The 23,980-nt window shown below is 38.3% G+C and overlaps 1 protein-coding gene across 3 annotated transcripts in view; it reads left to right on the top strand.

Annotated features, from left to right (window-relative positions):
* SCAF8 (SR-related CTD associated factor 8) overlaps positions 1-23,980 on the top strand; it is a 99,057-nt gene that overhangs the window by 43,436 nt on the left and 31,641 nt on the right. Inside the window, exons 14-17 of one of the 3 annotated variants that reach the window (XM_026649748.2) lie at positions 399-476; positions 2,269-2,490; positions 3,177-3,186; positions 3,232-5,403. In XM_026649748.2, the coding sequence (XP_026505533.1) occupies positions 399-476; positions 2,269-2,490; positions 3,177-3,186; positions 3,232-4,927 (2,006 nt within the window). In that variant the 3' untranslated portion in view covers positions 4,928-5,403. Of the gene's footprint in view, positions 1-398; positions 477-2,268; positions 2,491-3,176; positions 5,404-23,980 lie in introns of those variants that run through there. The other 2 variants (XM_026649746.1, XM_026649747.2) reach the window with 2 other exon arrangements.

Here is a 23,980-nt window from a genome sequence, read left to right as displayed (position 1 = left end):
GATTATTTCTGACTCAGAGATTCAGGATAGAAGCCTTAGTTAATTCTTCACATTTTCAGTCTAGTTTTAAAAATCAAACTCTTTGTTTTGTTGTTTCATTTTACCATTTTTCTTCAACTGGAAAATTTGACTATTAGGTGAAACTGTAATTGTTCCTTTGAGTATTGCTGGTATAAATGACTACTTAAAGAGGTACATATACATCCTCTGTGTTAAAGTTGGAGTCCTCTGGAAAGCAGTAACCATTGCTGATTCTCTTCCTACACCGCTGACTTGCCAGTTTGCAATGGGACATTCTTCTCCTGATTAGTGCAGATTAGTGAGGTTTAACTATTTTTATTACTGAGGTTTTATTAGAGTTGGCCATATTATTAAATTATTTCTGATTGTTCATATAGGTTTTATGCCTCCCCCGGTTCCACCAGTCCCACCGCCTGTTGTTCCACCGCCTGTTGTTCCACAAGTAGTCCCAACATGTGAGTTGGTTTGTCTTTTTTTTTTTTTAAAGAATACTAATTTTGTGTTAATGAAAGTCTAGCTATTTGATGTACTAATTCTTACTCCAGGTGGATTGATATAAATCAGCAAGCAGAAAACTTTGATTTAAATAATAATCAATTTTAATCTTGTTTTGCATTTGTACTTTTTAGTTACTTTCTTAAAGAAAAGTTGATTCTCACTGGTTGATAACCATTAAAACATGTTGATTTGCAACTAAATATAGCCTTTACATTAAATTTGGCTCTTTTTGTTAACCAGGAAATACACTAAATCAATACACATTTATTTAAGCAATTATATAGCTTAATTTGCATTTCTTTAGATTCTTAATCTTTACATTTTTTATGATGTTAGAAAATGGTAACTGATGCATTTCTTATTTACTAAATTAATTTTTTACTTGTGATTTGTGTCATGCTCTATTTGGAAATGCGAATTCAGTTAAAAATGTACAAAACCAATATTTTAAAATCATTTTTTTATTAAATAAAGTCATCTAAAATATGATGGGTACATAAGAAAAAAAACTTTATCACAAAATATATCAGAACATGTTTTGCATTTAAAATGAGCTGATTTATTAAACAAAGTATTATCTCTAGTTAGTGAATTGAACTGATTGTTTCTGGTCACCATTGTACTTCAGAATTATAGAACAAGTAGATCTCATCCTCTCACACTTAGTTTTTATTTATAGATTGGAAGAAGAAAACAAGCTTTCCTGCATTTTCAACTCCCAGTTGGTTTCTTAAGTTTGAATGAACTAGTCATTGAATTGAACTAGTGGAATAAACTGAAATGAAGAAAATATTCTCTCTGCATCTGCAGAGGAGGATACTGTCATCAAAAGCTGGTGTAGCACTTCAGCAAACTGTGGTTCCAGGTGCATAGCCAGTAGTGACTTTCCCATAAATTCAGTGGTTCAACGTTCTTTAACTTTCAGCAGCAAACATGTACTGTTCAGTATTATTGTTTTAATTTACTTTAATGATTTTGATAGAGTATGGTAAGTTTAGGCCTCAACATAGATTGTCATGATTTCAAATGCAATTTTAAATAGATTTATTTAAAAAAAAAAAACCACCCTGTATTTAAGTAAATTTAAATTAAATTAAATTTAAATTAAATTTAAAAATAAAAATCATTGATTTTTATCTACCCTGTTCTTAGTTAATAGTATACAAATTGTGGTAGATACCGTGTTCTATGGGGTATTCATATGCTGTTTTCACCATTGTATTGAGAACAAGTTCATAGTACATAATTTAGTTGGTCTAATAATATTCACAAACAGTATATTTAATATTTTCCCAGGAGTCATTGAAGAAATTATTTGCAAATTAATTATTTATTATTCATACATACATTGTTTAATCAAGAGTTGTATAGGTGATCAAATAATACTCATTAAGCAAATTATTTCTGTATTTTTCTTTCAGTCATTGAATTCGTTATTTATGATTTATTATTTTCATTATTCAATCTTTTCAAGTCGGCTACATTCAATTGTTCGAATATTAAAGCCTGTTGAAACCAGTGTTGTTTGCTTCTGTATTTATTTATAATCTACTACTTAAGAGTGAAGCATTGGGAAGCCTATAAGGATTACAAATGTTTTTTGAAAAACAATTTATTCCGAAGTGAACAATATCGTTGTTTTTGATGACCATATTTGATGATATGCTCTAACAATAAAGCATCTGCCAAACTGAATTGGCAAGAAGTACTGAGATTTTTTTTGTTTTGTTTTGTGTTTTTCCCCTACAGCTCTAGTGCAGCCTCCTCTATCCATTACTCAAGAGACAATGAAAGATGTTCCTTTTGGTAGCCTTGTTTTACCAGTTGGCACTGTTTCTAGCAGTCTAGCCACTCCAACATTATCAGCAGGAAGTGTTTTTAACCCTCTTCCAAGCAACAAACCAGAGTCAGAAGAAAAAGGATCACATCTTGCAGACGTTCAGATTTCTTCCAGTGAAAACAACAGATCTGGTAAGAAATGTCTGTATCCTACATATTTTGCCGCATATAAATTGACTTTATATATACAAGTTTTTAAATTAGCTCATATGTATTGTGTTAACTCATCCTAATGTAGGATGTTTTGGGTTAAATATGGTCTTTGATTTGGGATTAAATTTGTGACAGTGTGCTGATAATGAGCTTTTTTAGCATCTCTTGATCACTCTTTTCCAGTAGGTCATGTCCTCAGTGGAAAAGAAATTTCTCTCCCACATCTGTGTGCATATAGGCTAGAGAAGTAAAGCTGGGCCAGTTAAGAGTATTTTAAAATAAATCCTTTAATTTTTTCTGAAAGTGGAATGGGACAAGAACTGGTAGTTAAGTTAATATATGGTTTTAAGCATTCATTCAAATATGTTCACGTTTTTACTTGTGTAGGCTTGGTGAGCGTGTAGTTTTCCCTGCCCCTTAAAAGCTTCTGCTCACTCTTTACTATATAAAGACATCGGTTTCCATGACTTAATGCCCAGTCTTCACCATTGTGACTAAAAAAATCTGTGTTCATAACTCAAAACTATTACAAATATTTAAATAAGTAAATATTCCAACTATGTATATATTAACTGAAATAATGGATTAAAATAGTATTTGTATTCCAAACTGTTTAATGTTATGTTGACTTTTTCAGTCTACTAAATATTTTTATTGTATTTCAGTTCAAAATGATGTCTCAAGCAGCTCTGGACTTGCGGGTGGAGTGCAGCCACCCGGTGTCTCAAGCAGCTCCGGACGTGCGGGAGGAGTGCAGCCACCTGGTGTCTCAAGCAGCTCCGGACGTGCAGGAGGAGTGCAGCCACCTGGTGTCTCAAGCAGCTCCACACTTGCAGGAGGAGTGCAGCCACCCAGTGTCTCAAGCAGCTCCGCACTTGCAGGAGGAGTGCACCCACCCGGTGTCTCAAGTAGCTCCGCACTTGCGGGAGGAGTGCAGCCACCTGGTGTCTCAAGCAGCTCTGGACTTTTGGTGGGAGTGCCGCCACCAAATGTCTCAAGCAGCTGCGGACTTATGGCGGGAGTGCCGCCACCGAACGTCTCAAGCAGCTCTGGACTTATGGCGGGAGTGCCGCCACCGAACGTCTCAAGCAGCTCTGGACTTATGGCGGGAGTGCCGCCACCGAACGTCTCAAGCAGCTCTGGACTTTTGGCGGGAGTGCCGCCACCGAATGTCTCAAGCAGCTCTGGACTTTTGGCGGGAGTGCCACCACCCAATGTCTCAAGCAGCTCTGGGCTTCTAATAGTGCCACCACCCAATGTCTCAAGTAGTTCTGGACTTCTGGGGATGCAGCATCCAGCAGGGATTCAAAACATACCCCATTTAAATATTAGTAGTCAAAGGATGCCTGGAATGCCTCTCTTAGATCTCCGTCCAGGACTAATACCCCAGTCACCTGGACCAAGATTTCCATTAATGCAGCCTGGAATGCCACCACAGCGTAATATCCCTCCTCCAACAATCCTTGACCCATCCCTTCATCCACCACCTAGAGGTCCTTTTCCTCCTCCAGGAGATCTTTTTAACCAAACAGAGAGACATTTTGGAACACCTGGAAGACAAAATGTTGATAGCATTTCTAATCCAGAAAAAAGGTTACCACTTGGCGGTGATAGCATTCAACAGGAAGGAGACCGAGACTATCGCTTTCCACCAATGGAAAACAGAGAGACTCTTAATAGGCCATCTCCAGTCGATGTCAGGGATTCTATTGGACGGCCACCAGTAGATCCAAGAGAGGGTCTTGGAAGACCTCCAATAGATGGAAGAGAACATTTTGCAAGACCACATATAGATATGAGAGAGAATTTTGGAAGACCAGGTGTGGATAATATTGGTCGAAGAGAGCATTTTGGTTTCAATTCAGAAAAGCACTGGGGACAGAGAGGAGATTATGATGAAAGAGAACACAATGTTTTCCCTATCTATGGTGGTCCTAAAAGCTTCCATGAAGATAGAGAGAGATTTCGGCATGTAAATTACAGATTTGATACTAGAAGTGGTCCCAACTGGAACAGGGGATTTGAACAAGATGCTCACAGAGATTTTGATGACCGTAGAAGACCCTGGGAAAGACAGAGGGATAGGGATGACAGAGATTTTAATTTTTGCAGAGAAATAAATGGAAACAGATTTGGAAGAGACAGAATGCAGAACAACTGGATCCCTCCTCCACATCCAAGGGTTTTTGAATATTTTGAAGGGGCCACTTCACAGCGCAAAGCTGATAATATACCCCAGGTAAATGGTGAAAATACAGAGACAGAAAGTCAGCCACCAAATGTGCAAGTGCAGAATGATCCAGAACTTTATGAAAAACTAGCATCTTCAAGTGAGATAAACAAAGAGAAGAGTGACACAGAAGCTGATATAGAAAGTGAACCAGTGGTAGAAAGCACAGAAACTGAGGGGACATAATCATCACTCAGTAGGTAAAAGATACCTTTTGTAAAGTTGTCATCTCTCTGTAATAGATAAATGGCTGACTGGACCTTAGCAGTTCACTTTTGTCTGCCAGAATTAAGTTAATCTGATGTTGATGTTCATCTTTCACTTAAATAACTGTACAACTGACTTGTATAGAACACTGTTCTTAATTTGAACATGGTAGGTAAACATTTTTTATTTCTCTGATAAAACACAGACTTGCCCCCAGTAGCTTTTAATGTCACAATGATAAATAACAGCTTGTCAAACAGAGACTTCCTATGGAAGAAAATGGAATTTTTTTAGATACTACCATTAGGTTGGCTGTGGAAATTGTTATACTTGAAAGCAGGTGCTGGTGTATCTTGTCCACGTTTTTAGGCTGCTGCAGAATTTTAAACATAGACAAAGCTGTGATATTTTATGTTCCTGAAATTTGGCTCACCAAAAAAAAAAAAAAAAAAAAAAAGAAAGAGAGAGAGAAAAAGAAATAGCCCTGGTCATTTAAGGAGCATAATACAGAGATTAAAAGTGTTTTTGTAAAATCCACACTATAGTCTCTGTTTTCTCTAAAGTAAGTGTCTGTGATTTGTTCCTCGTACTGCAGTGGGTTAAAAAAAATGATAAAAGTACATTTTAATGTTGGGTGCATTTTGTTTTTAGATGCCAATAAAGCATATTTGTTTGATAACAGTGTTCTAGGTATTGTATTTTTTTTTTTTTTAAACCTACAAGCTATGAAAACCTGGATCAGCTGTGGTATATGCTTTAGCTAGTTGTTGCAAAAGGTTTATATTACTCTTGTAAGACCAATGCAACAATTATATGTGCTAGAAAGAAGCATATGCTTTTATATTGAAAATCATGCAGTCACATTAGTTTGTATATAACATGTATGTAAATATTTGTGTAAACTGTAAGTAGATATCGCTATTTCTGTGTGTGCGCACAGAATAATGAAGACAGTTTAATAAAACTGAAATGAAATTAGGTTATAAAAATAAGTCTTTCACCTTCTCGAGGTTGCAAGATATTTCGAGACATTAATTTGATTAAATAAATCAAATTTACATTTATTTACTCACTCATAGTTAGGTACTGTTCTTATTACTTTTAGAAGGTGAAATGAACATGATATACTGTAAAGATATACAGTAGGATTTTAGCTTACTTTTTAAAAAATGTAGATATGCATGAAGCCAAAATTGAAGCAAATGTTTACCTTGTCTTACTTTGTAATATATTTGGTGTTCTGGATAGATAGTGGTAGCATTAAAGTACTTTGTGGTTATTTGTTTGCAGTGAATCTCTGAAGTCCAGAATTGTTGCATGAAAAGTATAAAGCTGTTGTTGGTTTTTCTATATAAAAAAAAAAAAATCTGTGTGTGAATAGAAATGAAGTGGGCTTTGTGCTTTGGAGGCTTAATACTGAAATAGAACTTCTAAGTAAAATGTTGAGATGAATTGGCCTCCTAAGTAATTCAGTAGCACTACTCCTTTCTGTTTCACCTGTTTTGCTTCTTGCGTATCTTTTTTTTTTTTTTTAACCAGAGGTGGAAGATTTGATGATATAGTAATGAAAGATTTTCAGCTTGTCCCACTTGCAGTACATTTATTCCTCTCCCCTTCCAAAAAATCTGTTGTTAAATTCACTGAGTCCAAAAGCATCCTCTGACTAAGTTTTGAAGAGAGAATTTTCTCTCTAAGTAAGTTCTGAGAGTCAATAATGATACTTTCTTCTGTAGAATGGAAAATATTTAATTCAGGGAAATCTGAGTTGATCTTTACTATTAAAGAATACTAATTTATCGGTAGTTTGTATTGTGTTAAAAAAATTCCCCCAAGGATATGAAGTGTGAGGATGTCACTTGGGAGTTTGGCTGGACTTACAGAGAAGTTATATGTGATCCTTTTTTGTGGTGACCTGGTTCTGTTTCTCAGTGATTAGGATTTTTATTTTAAAAGCCCCCAAAATTGCTTTCATAAATGAAAATATCGCTTTTAAAAGCTTGGATATGAATGATTTTGCACCTACAGTGCAAGTAGTAATAATATTTAGTACTAGGAAGCAGTGAGATTCAGGTGCACTAAATAAGCAATAGCATGTAACAGGACCATGCTGATATACTGGATTCCAGACGGGTTTTACAATGTTTAGGGCAAAAATACCTTCAGATGCAGACTGTGCAGGTCAAGGAACTTGATCAGTGTTGTGCCTCTCAGCCTGCCAATAATTTGCTAATCAGGCGTGCATGACTTAGGATGACCGAACATAAAATAGCTGTTTAGTATTTTTTTAAAGTCACTCCTTTCCTTTCTTTTCAGTTTGATAGAGTTTTGACATTTTTAAGTTAATAGTTGTACATGAAAAAGCTTATTCTCGTTGATTTTCCAAATGTTCATAACAAAATGCAAATATTTCCAATAGCTTTGCTTTCACCATTGTGTTCTACACAATGAAACAAAAAACAAGATAGAAAAGTTAATCTTCCTTGTCTTTCTTAAATTGAGATTTGCAGTATGTTCATTGTTTGCAACAGGATGGTGCAGGAAAATCACCACATGGTGAGGGAGATTAAATAATTCAGTTGGCAATGCTGTAAACCAGATCACATTGCCATTTCCTTGTGCATGTTTGTTGGGTCAGGCAAAACATTTTGAGACTCTGCAATGTATGTTCATTAGATGAAGAGCATAACTGTGTTAATATTTTAATCTGTTCTGTAAATGTCTTTTTAATAAATTGGCTACTGTACTTAGTGTAGTTGTACACTGTACTATTACAGTTTCCAACAGCTATTCGATTCTTGTGTAGAATAAAACTTTATTGTACAGAAAAGTAGTCTTTAGCTGCATCATGTTTCCAGCTAGAACTTTTTTTCAGACCTTCTAATTTTAGTAGTGCCTAAGCATAGAAAAATAGCCCCAAGAGAAAAGCATTCAGAAACAGGGAAAGGGCCTGAATCATATATTAGTAAGTAATTAAAGATAGAGAGTTGTAGCTGTTTAATCTTGTCACTGAAAAATTTTAAGTCTTTGAATGTTCTCAAGAAAAAGGTTATCCTCTTACAAGAAGAGAATATTCTACCCTTTTGAGCTGTTTTTGACAGTGAAGATATTTGCCACATTCCAACAATTAAAGAACCTGATGCATGAGTCTGCTTACATTTTTATTTGCATAAATAACACAGAAATATGCATGCTTTATAGTTTGAAAAAAATGATGTCAAACAGTTTTAACAAACAGGAAAGATTTAAAATTTACTAATACACATTTAGTTGAAAACCTTACTCATATCAGTTCAGACATGCAAAATGTTACCTGTTTGGACATTGTGTCCCTCCATCCTGCATTGTGATCTGTGTGAGCAGACTGTTATGCCCATGCCAGTCACAGTGTAGGATCATGGCCTTTATTTGTTATGGTGAGGTCATGTCTATACTGACACTATTTTCTGCAAGGCTTAACATGCAGTTATTTTAAGCTTTTATATGTGCTGTGGAACATTATTAGACGAATTAAATGTATAAGACCAGATTCTGATATCCTTTAGTAAATCTGCAAAAAAACCTATTAATTCAAATGCTTCTGTTCGTGAAGTTAGGTACTATTCGATATGAGTATTGGTCCCATAATTTAGTCTATAATGCACAGGGTGGGCATCACATTTAAGTATCTTTCAAAGATTTTGAGATAGCCTGTAGAGGAAATTCACAACATAATGCTTCGATAGACTTTGCAGTAAGTTGATCTATCCCCTTAAATGATCAAATTTGAAAGTATACGGAGGTTCCAAATGTCTGTAAAGATTTTAATTCGTTTTCTGGATTCTAATTCCACTGGGCCTCATATATTTCACTCACTGCATCTTTAGAGCTGCAAAAATTAGATGCCAAATTTCCTACATTCACATTTCTATTAACATATTTAGAAATAACAAATAGTGATAGTAACCTTTTTCCCATGCTATAATAATTAAAGCTAGAAATGAATGTATTTCATTTAGTAAACCTGATCAGTTTCTAAAATGAGGCAGTGTGCATCATTAGATTTTTTTTTAATATCTATAATAATGGGCAAGGATTTTTGCTTTCGTGGTTAAAATTGTCATAGTTGATTCTTTTAATTGTACATGAATTGCTTTTTTCAAACATATACCAGGAGTTCTCTGGACTTATGCAAATAGGAATATACCAAAATGTAATCTAGTTAATGCATGTTGATTATTTTCAGACTTGTGTTAAGCAAACCATTATTGAAGAGTGACACACCTTGCCTTTATGAACTTTCTGTTTTTAAATCAATCTCTTGATGATTCAATATCTGTGACATATCCTGTTTTAAATTTTTTGCTTTGCTTTAAAATATGAAAATGTTTAACCAAACAGGAGTGTCAACAGCATCTTTCTGTTTAGTATTCTATAACTACATTCTGTTCCGTCTCCAGTAGTATAATAGAAGCCTGTTACTGGGAACTGAATGGTGGCTGAGAAAATACCTGGTTGACAGAATTGTCTTAATCATAACCATTTGCTCCTCTATCTAAAGGAAAAAAGGAAGTTTGATCCAGAAGGGGGTGTTCATTTTTTATAGGTTTAGCTATATTCTGTACAAATTATGCAGTGTTTTTGACACTAGATAACAAATTGTTTTGTTATTCATTTTAAAGTTTAGACGTGAAGTTTTACAATGAAGAAAATGTCAAGTAGAGCTTCTAAAAAATTGAAGAAAACTCATAACATCTTTTTAAACAACTGACCTCCAATAAAAGAGAATCTGCTCTGAATTGGGTTTTTAGGTGATGACAGGCTGGCTTGTTCAGGTTTTTTAAAGTACCGGTAGTTATTTTGAGGTCAGTAGACTATAAAATTTAATTTGCCTTAAAATTGTACCCTTTTGTACTCTACACACACAAGTTGGCATGTAACTAAGCTGAAAAATCCCACTCTTACCATCTTTTAGAGGCAATAGTGCCAAAGATTAGAAGGGGGGAGTTTTGATTTATGCACTAATTAAACAGATGTTAATTTGTTATGCAATTTAAGGTTTCTTTAATTTGCTTTTAAAGTAGTTAAAATACATAATTTTTATAATATCAATTATATCAGTTGTCATTGGTTTGCTAACTTTCATGATTTACAGAATACATTTAAAAAACTGGGGGATTAATTTAACTTTCCAACTTTTTTTTTCATTATACTATCAGATAAAATCATATTCATGTACTTAGTTATATTGAAAGAAATTTGTAGGTAATCTCAGTTAAACACTTCTTTTGTACTTGTTCTTCTGTCAATATTGTTTTTTTTCTTCTATATGTATTTTTTCCTGTACCTCTGTCTACAGCATAACACATATAATGAGGGTTAACACTACCGTGTATCTGATGTTTTACCAATTTTTTCAGTGAACTTTGTAAAATTTGCCACATGCTGCTACTCAGAGGAATGTAACCTCTTTATGAAACTAGAGCAAGTCACACAGGTGCAAGACTGCCTAATCTGGATGCAGCACATCTGAATCGGGGTTGCAACAGTGTAGTTATATTGATGTAGCTACACCAGTTCAAAATTTTTTAATGTAGACAAGTCCTTAACTGGTGAAGGAGTGTCAGCGAAAACAGATGTATTAATTCAGGCTTGGATTAGTAAGACTTGAGTGCATCATGGAAGCAGCAGACTTTGTGTCTGCATATAGTTTCCCAGTTGAAAGTGAGATTTTGGTGTATAATATGATCTAGAAAATTGAGAACTGAGCCCAGCTATCATATTGATAGCAATGTTAAAAATATGTATCCGCTAAGTAAATGATTCCAAAATACTTAATCATTTTTTCACTGCTCCCCTTCCTTCCAATCAAAGTAACCCTACCATCACTCTCTAAATTGATCAAAGTACTGTATTTTATCACACAAGTTATTCTAGTTATGCTATTATTGAGGTAATTAGGGCGTAAATGCTTTGCTGAATGAGTGCCTTAGTTACCTTCCATTAAAGGCATATAAAGTATATAGTTTAAGTTAGCAGTAGGGTCAAATAAACACATTACTAGCTCTGGGAATTGGGAGGGAGGAATCTTGTGGCCTTCATAGTATTTAAAAAAAATAAATGATTAGCTGTTGGACATTGGTCCAGTGATTGAATTTTTCTCTTGGAATATATAAGGGGCTTGATTATAACTATTCCATTATTACAAAAAAGTTTTACTAGGGATACCCAAAATTTTATTGCTTGTTAATGTTTCAAGTAGTTGGAAATATAAGGCTACCCATAAACCCTACCCTGAAACTCATGGATTACTCCTTACTCATGGGATTACTGTTGTAAGAATTGCAGTATTGGGCCATTTATTGATAGATGCCAAAGGTTCAGATCCCACAAATTACTGAGCACATCTTGGAATGTGAAGAGTGTCCTCATATAATCCTATTATATCTGATGCCATAATTTATTCCTTTCAAGTATTGCAGAAATGCTAGTTTTCATCATTTACATTATAAATTTCCAATATCAGGGGTTTATAACTTAAACTAAGCATTAATTTTCAGGGTCTCCGCAAAGAATTTTCATGGTCATTGAGATACTGTTTTTCCATCTTATTATACGTAAATAATTAGTTTTAAGATTTTGTATTCCTATGTTTAACAAAAAAAAAAAAAAGCTTTTACTTGAAAACTTAAGGATGTAATATACTCTTTTGAATCCTGCATTAAAGGTTTCTAACAGTGGAAACTCAAAAGACTATTGAAAGTTAGTGAGCCGTAGGCTCCTAAGTGCCTGTCACTTTTGAAACTGGGACTTAGGCTCCTAATTCACTTAGGCTCTTTGGAAATTTTACCACATACTGTGTTCCACATACTAACTTAACTCTCTCCCCCCCCCCCCCCCCGTTAAGTAGATTTCTACTTTGCTTCTGATTTTTAGTATTTATTAAAAGACCAGGAAGATGGTGTACTCTCAGACGTCTTTGCTGATAAATTTTGACACATTTTAAAAATGAATATTTGACCATATCAGCTGGTGGGTTCTCGTTTGACCCTCTGGTAGCTGTTCCTGAACAGTCACTGATAAATTCAGTTGCTTTGTTTTTATTAAATATATGCTCAGTAAATTCAAAACAGCCCCATATTAGTTTATTGTTAAGGGTGAGATTTTAATTGCACAAAATTTTATGATATTCAGAGTTAAGTTTCTGATGCATCCTAAATTTTGCTATTATAATTTGCAATTCTGCCCCATTACATTGTATGCATAACAACTGAGATCTTTATTACATTACCACAAAATATTTTATGAAGTAATACAAAAAGAGATACAGATTACATATGGGGATTCAGATAAAATATTTTTTCTAAATGCACTGTTCAGTTTATTTATATGGTCATTTATATATGAACATTGGGGCAGAGTTAAAGATGTGGAAACTAACTTCTGGGGCAAATAAAATATTGACCTATTACATTAATATTTATTGTATTTTTTGTGTTTAAAGAAAAATTAAAGCAGCTATTTTGACAAAATACTTACTGAAATACATTTTTTCAGTGTCCAGTTTTCAAATGTCTGAACAGATTTGTTTTGAAACATTTTTTGAAAACAAATTGCTATGCTGAAAACAAATTTCAGCTCAAAATGTAATTCTTTGGTTAAGTTATAAGTTTCTGAGAATAAGTATTTAAGATACAATGCCATCTCATCTATTTCTGTAACAAAAATTGAAATAATACACACATTTTGTCAAGAATAAATAACTTTTAATGCCTGATACATGGATACATTGCAGAACTCAGAAAGGGTCCCAAGTAAGGAAGTGAAGAGGAAAACCTTGTTTGTGATGAATCTGTTGAACTGAAGAATGTATGCAGAATTTTTTTTCCCCCCTCTTAGAGTTACTCAGTCCCCAGATCAGTCTCAGGGGTTTAATCCAAGGGCTGACCAGAGGATAGACTGATCTGTTACCTTTATTCATTTATTATATCAAAAGCCTCAAACTTATATAAGCCACTGTCCAGATGAAAAGTTGGGAGTGTTTTTACTCAGAGAGAAAAATTTCTTAAGAGGTGGACAAGCGGTTTTTACTAAATCACATAATCTACCAGTCTGAATTTTAATTGCTGTTAAGTACACCTAATACAGAGGCAACTCCACTGAATTTTTGGTGCCTTAGCATTTAAATTGTATTATACTTTACACATTGCTTCGAAGTTTAGCAAGCTCTAGCAATAGTATTGCTTACTGTTTTCTGCTCTGCCGAAATTTAACTGCTTCTTTTCTTTGGCCTTATATTTCTAGAGAATTACAGTGCTGTTTTATTGGCTTTAATTTAAGAACAATGTGTGAAATCCTTTTAAGTCAATGGGAGTTTTGCCTTTGATTTTAGTGGGGCCGGAGTTTCACCCAATTTGTTTTCTGTGATTCAGTTTCTTCTCCAAAACTTGCAGAAATATAGTTGATTGAGAATTAGTTCTACTTTCATTGAGTGACTTCTGCCTCTTTGTATGCAGGCAATAAAAGGAGGCAATCAACAACATCAAAAATTCTCCCAGATACTTTCATGATGTTATGTACAGCCAACTCTGCCTTTTAGGGACTATATCAAGATTGATAGTAGGCCAAAGCAGTCCAGTTTTACCAAGAATGTCTGGAAAAATTGCCAGTATAAGATTTCCTCATCCAGTTGTACTTGCAGAGCCACACAGAAAGATCCCATAGCTGGACGACTTCTCCTCCTCCTGAAATTTTGGAAGGTCATGCTCAAGCCCTACCATGCCAACAGAGCACATTTCTGCAGGAGCAACCCTGAAACTTCTAGTTCTTTCTTCAGGGTACTAGATGTAAATCTTACTTTTACATCTGTGGCTTGCTGATATACTGGTTAATCTCTATCTCCAAAACAGTTGTGGTGTACTTAAACAGCCTTTTTTCTCCTGTGGCTCACTAATGAGGTTAGTGAATGCCCCCTCCCCACACACGATTTTAGAATGCCTGCTCAATTCCTTTTGTCATTTTCCTTGTCTCCCCCCTCTCCCTGTGAAAAGTTAGTAAAAACATTGAATGAACTAAAATAAATAAAAGATGTAAATTTGTGATATATAAAGTTTTCCTTGTCCAAAAAATAATCTTTCCTTTTCATCTTCATAGTTTGACCGATTCCATTTCTGGACATCATTTTTAAGAGTATAACTACACTGGCACTCTTCCAATCCCCTAGCATGTTGGGAACATCCTGTACTCCTGGCTATTATCTGCTTCTCTCAGTCCCCTCTGCAGCCTCGCAAAGCCAAGCATAAATTACAGCATCCTGTAGGTGCCCCAACTTCCAGTTGAGGGTGGTCACTGTGTGTGTGGGGAAGGCAAAGGTGCCATGTTTCCCTCCCCCATCCTCACATTCCTTTCCTTGGTAACAGATAATCAGCCCTTCTTATTCCAAGCCAGAAACCTATATTAAAGATCTTCTCAGGCTGTCAAAGTTGACTTCAAGTTTGAAGTGCTCAGCACCTCTGAAAATCAGACCACATATTTAGACGTCTAAGTATAGGTTAAGCTGTCTTTAGTTTGGCACTCAGGGCTTAAAGTTTTGTCCTAGATTTTTATTTCTTGTGATTGAAATACTTAGTACTGATACATAACACATTTTAAAACCGAAGTTTAAAATATCAGCTTCTCATTGTTTTAGGAAGAAACAAATATTGAAGACTATTTCAAGAAAGTAGTTAAAAAGGTGAAATAAGACAAATATTGCTCTTAGAGTCTGATGTAAATCTGCAGTAACTACTGAAGTCAGTGGAATTGCTCCAGATTTACACCACTATAACTGAGAAGAATTTGGCCAAAAACTTTTATTGCTCATTTTAATAAGTACAACCTAGAAATAGGTTTCTCTACAAGGGATTTAACAGGTTGTTGATTATGCACAAAATTTTCTATCTTTTGATGGCTGGGCTCTAGGCTTTTTATGCAGCTAAGCAAAATTGGCAAGTGGTCTAAGTCCAGTCTGTTCCCTCCTCTCCCTTTTCCCCCTTCCAACAAGTACAAGTCTACTGCTGCCACCACTATAGAAACGGGACTTTTCCCACACAGCACCTCTAACCCCAGAGCAGACTTCAAAGAACTGCTCCTGAGCAAATATATCTATAACCTTGTTATAATAGTCCGCCCCTTTACTTTTTATCCATTTTCTTAAATAATCTCTTTATTTTATGAACATGTTCCCTGTGACATTCTATCAAGTTTTGAGGTTTCTAAATTTGAGGCAATATGCCTCTGGAGTAATTTGAAACCTTTTAACGTACGTGTCTTAAACTGATCACGTTACATAATGTCTCTTACATGGTTTGGTAAAGCTTTGCAGTGTTTAATGAGTCAGTTTGGGGACTAAGACAATCATTCTGTATTCATCAGGGATTCTGTGTACACGGCAAATCCTTTTAAAGGTGTTCAAATATTCTTCAATGCAATTGGTCTCTCTATTTCAGGCACAGCTTGTCTCAGCTGTGTGATCCCCTGAGCCTTCTGAGCATCTCCTTGGAGGATCCAGCCCTTATTTCACTGGACACTCACAGTATTCAGAGATTTGCTAACCCCAAAGGAATAATACATACCAGCGTATCCATTTCACCTGAGGACACAGCTCAAATAAACACACAGCACTTAAATTTATTCTTAGAGAAAGCAAGCATCGGTTTATTTAACAATTGAGATTCAAATGTTGGCAAGTACGATTAATGGAAACAAAAGGTTACATATTAAAAATACCATGCATTCTAGAGCTTACACATACTATCAAGATGCTCTCTTGTCTAATACGCTACTGCTTACCTAAAGTCCTTCTCATAGAGCTTTTCAATCAGGATGACTGAGACCTTCCTTTCCTGAGAACGTGTGTGCTGGCAGCTTGTCTCTCTAGATAAAGTATGCCAGTGTGTCTTTCTGCACCTCTAGATATCTTAGACCAGTCCTTTGTTCTTTACCTGTAAACACGGTTCCTTCCCCAGCTGTTCCTGTTAATTTCTTCCAGCAAACTCTTCATTAGCATTTGACTCAGAATGCAAATATGCTTCCATTGTAAGATGCATAATACACAAAGCAACAAATAGTCCTGTGGCACCTTAAAGACTAACAGATGTATTGGAGCATGAGCTTTCGTGGGTGAATGCCCACTTCGTCAGACGTCCCCACGAAAGCTTATGTTCCAATACATCTGTTAGTCTTTAAGGTGCCACAGGACTCTTTGTTGCTTTTTACAGATCCAGACTAACACCCCTCTGATAATACACAAAGACACACAAAGTTGGAGAGGTAATGTCTTTTATTGGACCAACTTCTGTTGGTGAAAGAGACAAGCTCTTGAGCTATACAGGAGCTAAAGAAGAACTCTGCATAGCTCTAAAGCTCCCTCTCACCAACAGAATTTGGACCAATAAAAGATATTACTTCACCTACCTTGTCTTCCAATGGGACCAACATGGCTACAATAACACTGCAAACAATACATAATGGTTTGCTAGGAAGATAAGTATCTCCTACAGTCTCTCTGGTGGAACCTGTTTTATGGCATGCTACATCAGGGGGCCTGCTATTAACTATTAGTTCCTAAGAACATAATTATATATACACATACACACAGTTATCTCCTTACATTTTATCTGCACTTACATTTTGCAAAGATTATGTTGACCAGTGTGACACAGGCTTTCACTAGAAACCTTACATGACATTTTTTGGTAAACTAGTATGTAAATACTAGACTCAGGGCTTTCCTGCAACCCTAATGCATTCTTGTGCACTTTGCCAGTTGGCATCAAGAGGTCCTTGGATGTCATGATTTCACAAAAGTGAAATTCATCCTTTACTCCCACTTCTGAGCTTTTTGTTTTAAAATAATTCTTTCTAGCCTTCATGGTTGCAAAGACAACCTCAAAAACATGAGCCTAGTGTAACCAATATAGTGTTGTCTGCCAGAGTTTGAAGACCACCTGAAACAACAGCTATGCAAGGTGTGAACTGCTGCATTTATCTCATTGGCATGCTAAGGTTGGAATGTAAAGACGAGTTAATATGTCCACATTAGCTGATGTTTATCCTTCAGTCTCAAACTGTTTCCTCACATGCCAAAATTTCAATCATCCCCTAACAAGAGGCCAACACCATTTGCTTTCCTTACACAGATAATTTCTATGATCTAGATCTGTGATGCATCAGTCTGGGATGTATTATCAGTAACGTTGTCAGCAAGACGCACTACATAATTATTTCACCTTATTCAGCACTGATAATGTCTCACCTGGAGTACTGTGACCAGTTCTAGATGCCACACTTGGGAAAGATGTGACTAAATTGGAGAAAGTCCAGAGGAGAGCAACAAAAATTATTAAAGATCTAGAAACATGACCTATGAGGAAAGATTGAAAGAAACTGGGCTTGTTTAGTCTGGAGAAGACTGAGGGGAAAACATGGTAACAGTCTTCAAGTACGTAAAAGGTTGTTATAAAGAAGAAAGGATAAATTGTTGTCCTTACACCCTGAGGACAGGACAAGAAGTAATGGGCTTTAATTAAAATATACAATTTATTACTTCAGTGAAAGTGGAATTTCAGCTCTGGAAGGAGTAACAGCCTCAAATAATTTAATTGCTGGGGGCTTAAAGAATCCATCTTCTGGTTAAAGCGTAGACCTGGCAGTCAGACATGAGTACTGTTGCTGGCAATGCCATAGAATTCCTGTGTGCTCTGATGCATGTCACTTAAGGGCCAAACTTTCAAAGGTGATCTCTAATTTTGGCAATCTCCATTTTTGGGTGCCCAAATTTAGACACACATGGCCTTATCACCATAGGAGTTGTAGGTGTCTGGTGCCTCTAAAAGTCAGGCCTGGGTATTCCAAAGTTCGGCACCCAAAAACAGAAGCACTCAGTTGGAGGTCACTTTTGAAAATTGGCTCCAAACCTCTCAAGCTCAGTTTCCCTATCTGTAAAAGAGGGATTACCTACTTCACAGGGGTCTTGCTAGACATTAGTGTTTATGTTTTGAGATCCTTGGATGGAAAGAGCTATAGAAATGCCAAGAATTACCCCACACATTTGTATCAGTTTGGTTATTTAATTGGTCTTTAAAATGCATTTATAAATGTTGCTCAAAAATTGCATTATGGGGTTCCATGTTTGAGCCTTACTGAGCCTTTAGTTTACATGTAAAACAATGGGGAGGAGTGTTTTCAAGCACATGTCCTGCATATATTCATTCTAGTATCTCAAAGTCTAGTTGTGTCCTTGCTCAGGCATCACCACCAACAAAGATTCTTCGCTTGGTGATTAGTTTAATAATACCATAAAGTTTCATAATCTGAAGTAGAAAGCATCTAATTTTTCCAAAGCTATACTAGTTCTGCAGCGCAAACCAGAAGGAAAAAGTAGTAACATTTTATTTTGTATCTCTAATATAGAAATGACATGGAATTCACAAGGTACTGTTCTTCAAGTGCTGGCTCATGTCCATTCCATGCTAGGTGTGTGCGCACCACATGCACAGTTGCAGGAGATTTTTCCCTTAGTGGTATCCATAGGGCCAGCTCTAGCGTCCTCTGGAGTCGTGCACATATGCGTTGGTATAAGGGGCATCGCCGGCCCCGCGGCCTCTCAGTTCGTTCATATCGTCCATGACGGTTGCTGGAATGATCCTTCTTGTTGTAGCAAGTCGTCTTTCCCAGTGGCTTGGACTCTTCTATGTTCATATTTTGTGTAGTTATTGTAGTTAGTGTATATAGTTCTTAGTGGTAGCATATATAGCAGTGTAAATAATTGTCCTTGTCATCGAGGGACTTTTCACCTCGAGGGCTGGGCATGCCCCGGTCCCGGTGCTTCAAGCCGTGTGCCTCCTGTGGCAAGCTGATGCCAGTGAGTTACCCGCACTCTAGCTGTCTAAACTGTTTGGGGGAAACTCACATTAAAGATAAGTACCAGATCTGCAGAGACTTCAGACCTCACACTAAGAAGAACAGGGACATTCAGCTGAAGGCCATTCTCATGGAGGGAGCCGTCAGACCAGTCTCAGAGCTGAGTCACTCCAAATCAGCGTCGAGCACTTTGACATCCATGTGGAGTGCTCCCCCGGCACTGTGCTCTGCTCTTCCTGGCACCATTCTAAATCACTCGTGCCAAGGAAGAAGCATAAGAAACAGCACACCAATAAAGGGCGCTCTCAGGTGCAGAAGAGGGACAAGGGGGGAATGGCCAGCACATGAGACCTTTGTTGGGCCATTCGTCCTCCCCCGAGCCACTGATGGTGCCACCGACTGCACCTAGAGTGCTGAGTCCAGTTTGGAACCCACTGCCAATCCCCGGAAGCGGACGCAGTGCCAGCGTCTGCTGGTTCCTTCGACCTCAGAGGCCTTACAAGCAGCAAAGGACCTGTTGTCCCGGTCCCGCCGGCCCTGTCAACCACAGTGACCAGAGACAGGAGAGAGCAGGGAGCATCAAGCTCCTTTCCTGCACCGGCCACCTCGGTACCTTCTAGGGGCAAGCCCTCCATGATCCCAACACAGCGGTCTCTGACCTGCCACTGGTTCCCGGATCCCTGGCACCACGTGGAGGCAGAAGCAGGTACTGCTCTGCCATGGTCCCCAAGAGAAGAATCCTCTTTGGAGTCTGAAGGGGAATCTTTCGCTCCACCTAGAACCTACCATCGGCATGAAGCCTACGTGCCACCCGACTTTGGTACCGGCCCTTCTGCCGGCACCTGGCCAGCAAGCCATTGGCCAGTGCAATAGCCATACTGGAACCCTTGGGGGTTCCCTCTGGTATCAGGCCCTTCTTTTCACCATTTCATAGAGTCATAGACTTTAAGGTCAGAAGGGACCATTATGATCATTTAGTCTGACCTCCAGGCCACGGAATCTCTCCCACCCATTCCTGTATCAAACCTGTGTCTGAGCCATTGAAGTCCTCAAATCATGGTTTAAAGACTTCAAGGTGCAGAGAATTTTCTAGCAAGTGACCCGTGCCCCACACTGCAGAGGAAGGCGAAAACCCCCCAGGGCCTCTGCCAATCTGCCCTGGAGGAAAATTCCTTCCCGACCCCAAATATGGCGATCAGCTAAACCCTGAGCATGTGGGCAAGACTCACCAGCCAGACACCCAGGAAAGAATTCTCTGTAGTAACTCAGATCCCACCCCATCTAACATCCCATCACAAGCCATTGGGCATATTTACCGCTAATAGTCAAAGACCAATCTCATTATACCATCCCCGCCATAAGCTTATCAAGCTTAGTCTTGAAGCCAGATATGTCTTTTGCCCCCACTTACTCTCCTTGGAAGGCTGTTCCAGAACTTCACTCTGATGGTTAGAAACCTTTGTCTAATTTCAAGTCTAAACTTCCTCATGGCCAGTTTATATCCATTTGTTCTTGTGTCCACATTGGTACTGAGCTTAAATAATTCCTCTCCCTCCCTGGTATTTATTCCTCTGATATATTTGTAGAGAGCAATCATATCTCCTCTCAGCCTTCTTTTGGTTAGGCTAAACAAGCCAAGCTCTTTGAGTCTCCTTTCATAAGACAGGTTTTCCATTCCTCGGATCATCCTAGTAGCCCTTCTCTGCACCTGTTCCAGTTTGAATTGATCCTTCTTAAACATGGGAGACCAGAACTGCACAGTATTCCAGATGAGGTCTCACCAGTGCCTTGTATAACGGTACTAACACCTCCTTATCTCTACTGGAAATACCTCACCTCATGCATCCCAAGACCGCATTAGCTTTTTTCATGGTCATATCACATTAGCGGCTCATAGTCATCCTGTGATCAACCAATACTCTGAGGTCCTTCTCCTCCTCTGTTACTTCTAACTGATGCGTCCCCAGCTTATAACAATAATTCTTGTTATTAATCCCTAAATGCATGACCTTGCACTTTTCACTATTAAATTTCATCCTATTACTATTACTCCAGTTTACGAGGTCATCCAGATCTTCCTGTATGATATTCCGGTCCTTCTCTGTATTGGCAATACTTCCCAGCTTTGTGTCATCCGCAAACTTTATTAGCACATTCCCACTTTTTGTGCCAAAGTCAGTAATAAAAAGATTGGTCCCAAAACCGATCCCTGAGGAACTCCACTACTAACCTCTCTCCAGCCTGACAGTTCACCTTTCAGTACGACTTGTTGTAGTCTCCTCTTTAACCAGTTCCTTATCCACCTTTCAATTTTCATATTGATCCCCATCTTTTCCAATTTAACTAATAATTCCCCGTGTGGAACTGTATCGAATGCCTTACTGAAATCGAGGTAAATTAGATCCACTGTGTTTCCTTTGTCTAAAAAAATCTGTTACGTTCGCAAAGAAGGAGATCAGGTTGGTTTGGCATTATCTACCTTTTGTAAAACCATGTTGTAATTTGTCCCAATTACCGTTGACCTCAATGTCCTTAACTACTTTCTCCTTCAAAATTTTTTCCAAAACCTTGCATACTACAGATGTCAAACTAACAGGCCTGAAGTTGCCCGGATCACTTTTTTTCCCTTTCTTAAAGATAGGAACTCTGTTAGCAATTCTCAAGTCATACGGTACAACCCCTGACTTTACAGATTCATTAAAAATTCTTGCTAATGGGCTTGCAATTTCATGTGCCAGTTTCTTTAATATTCTTGGATGAAGATTATCTGGGCCCCCTGATTTAGTCCCATTAAGCTGGGCTTTCGAATTTGGCTTCTACCTCAGATGCGGTAATATCTACCTCCATATCCGCATTCCCATTTGTCATCCTACCATTATCCCTAAGCTCCTCATTAAAGACTGAGGCAAAGTATTTGTTTAGATATTGGGCCATGCCTAGATTATCCTTAACCTCCACTCCATCCTCAGTGTTTAGCGGTCCCACTTCTTCTTTCTTTCTTTTCTTCTTATTTATATGGCTATAGAACCTTTTACTATTGGTTTTAATTCCCTTTGCAAGGTCCAACTCTACATCGCTTTTGGCCTTTCTCACTTTCCCTAAATGTTCTGACCTCAATAAGGTAGCTTTCCTTGCTGATCATTCCCATCTTCCATTCCTTGTAGGCTTTCTGCTTTTTCTTAATCACCTCTCTGAGATGCTTGCTCATCCAGCTTGGTCTACAACTCCTGCCTATGAATTTTTTCCCCTTTCTTGGGATGCAGGCTTCTGATAGTTTCTGCAACTTTGACTTGAAGTAATTCCAGGCCTCCTCCACCTTTAGATCCCCAACTTCTTCAGTCCAATCCATTTCCCTAACTAATTTCCTTAATTTTTTTAAGTTAGCCCTTTTGAAATCAAAAACGCTAGTCACAGATCTATTTTTGTTTATCCTTCCATTTAGTTTAAACTGAATTAGCTCATGATCGCTCGAACCAAGGTTGTCCCCTACAACCATTTCTTCTATAAGGTCCTCACTACTCACCAAAACCAAATCTAAATTGGCATCCCCTCTTGTTGGTTCAGCAACTACTTGGTGAAGGAATCCATCAGCTATCGCATCTAGGAAAATCTGAGCCCTATTATTATTACTAGCACTTTTCCTCCAGTCTATATCTGGGAAGTTAAAGTCTCCCTTGATCACACAATCCTATTAGTATTTACTTAATTAAAAAGGTCTCTATATCCATATCCATATCCAAATCAGATCCCGGTGGTCTGTAGCACACCCCAAGCACTATCTCGGGGAGGCTCTAGTAGCTTTCTTTCCCAATGTGATTTTTGCCCAGACAGACTCTGTCCATTTATATTCGGTGGTTTCTGGGCTACCAGCCCTTCCCATTCAGCACCAGGGTCAATGTGGTGGAAGCAGAGGGAGAGGAAGGAGCCCTCCCTCTGGCACAAGCCGCCTCCTCATCATACCCAGACAAAGTGATTGCGGGACCTAGTAACCTGTTGCCTCAGGACAATTTCAGGGCCCACCAGGACCTCCTGAAAAGAGTTGCCACGAACCTGGGTCTGGAGGTTGAGGAGCTTAAGGAGTCAGCACACAGTCTGATCAATATCTTGGTTGCAGCTGTTCCCTCCAGAGTAGCTTTGCCCCTCAACAAAGTGGTGATGGGACCCATCAAAATGCTATGGCCTACTCCTTCTTCTCTGCCCCCCACATCAAAGAGGGCAGAGAAAAAATACTATGTACCGGCAAGTGGGATTGAATACCTTTATTCATACCCCCACTCCCCAGGGTCCCTCGTAGTGTTGGCAGCAAATGAACAAGAGAGGCGGGGCAGTTGAGTGCTATCCTCGAGAATAAAGATGCTAACAGACTAGACCTGTTTGGACAAAAAGTTTATTCGAAGGGCAGCCACCAGTTATGTATCTCTAATAGGCTTTGCTGGGGAGGCACGATTTTAATCTATGGGACTCATTGTCCAGATTTAATGACTCCCTTCCGCAGGAGTTGAGGCAGGAGTTTGCAGCCATTCTGGAGGAGGGCAAGAGTGTGGCCAGGACCTCCCTCTAGGCAGCTCTGGATGCGGCCGACTCGGCAGCCACGACTATGGCGTCGACAGTCACCATGAGGCGTTGTTCATGGCTCCAGTCCTCTGGCCTCCCTCATTAAATTCAGCGATCTGTCCAGGATCTCCCTGTTTTCAGAGCAGATGGACTCTAAACTTCACAGCCTCAAGGACTCGAGGGCCACCCTTCGTTCCTTAGGCCTTTACATGCCACCAGCTTCCAGGAAGCACCACTTCCAGCAGCCATCCAGGTTCACGGCGCCTCCCAGGCAGGAGCCCTATAAAGGAAAGGGGAAGGGTTACAAACCACACCAACTCCTCCCTCCGTATCCCCACAGCAGGACTGATGACACCATTGATGGAGCTGGAGCTGACCTTTCCATCATCAGGAGGGTCAGATGTACCAGGAGCTTACATTGAGTGTCTTGGATCTCCTCTGAGGAGATCTGGCGCTCTTTTGCCACTGTTCATAGCAGCTCTGGAAATTGTCTCTGATCATCTGGGGAGAAGGTGAGGCTGGAGTAACTGCCTCATCAGTTGATAAGGATGATACCCATGTGGGTACTGGTGGATCTAGAGAGATCAGCCCAGATGAGAT

This window comes from Terrapene carolina, unplaced genomic scaffold (assembly GCF_002925995.2).
Source record: "Terrapene carolina triunguis isolate 2854851 unplaced genomic scaffold, T_m_triunguis-2.0 Scaffold85, whole genome shotgun sequence".
In the NCBI taxonomy this organism is placed as follows: Eukaryota; Metazoa; Chordata; order Testudines; family Emydidae; genus Terrapene; species Terrapene triunguis.
The sequence above is the reverse complement of the archived record's forward strand: the minus strand, read 5'-3'. Positions and strand labels throughout refer to the sequence as shown.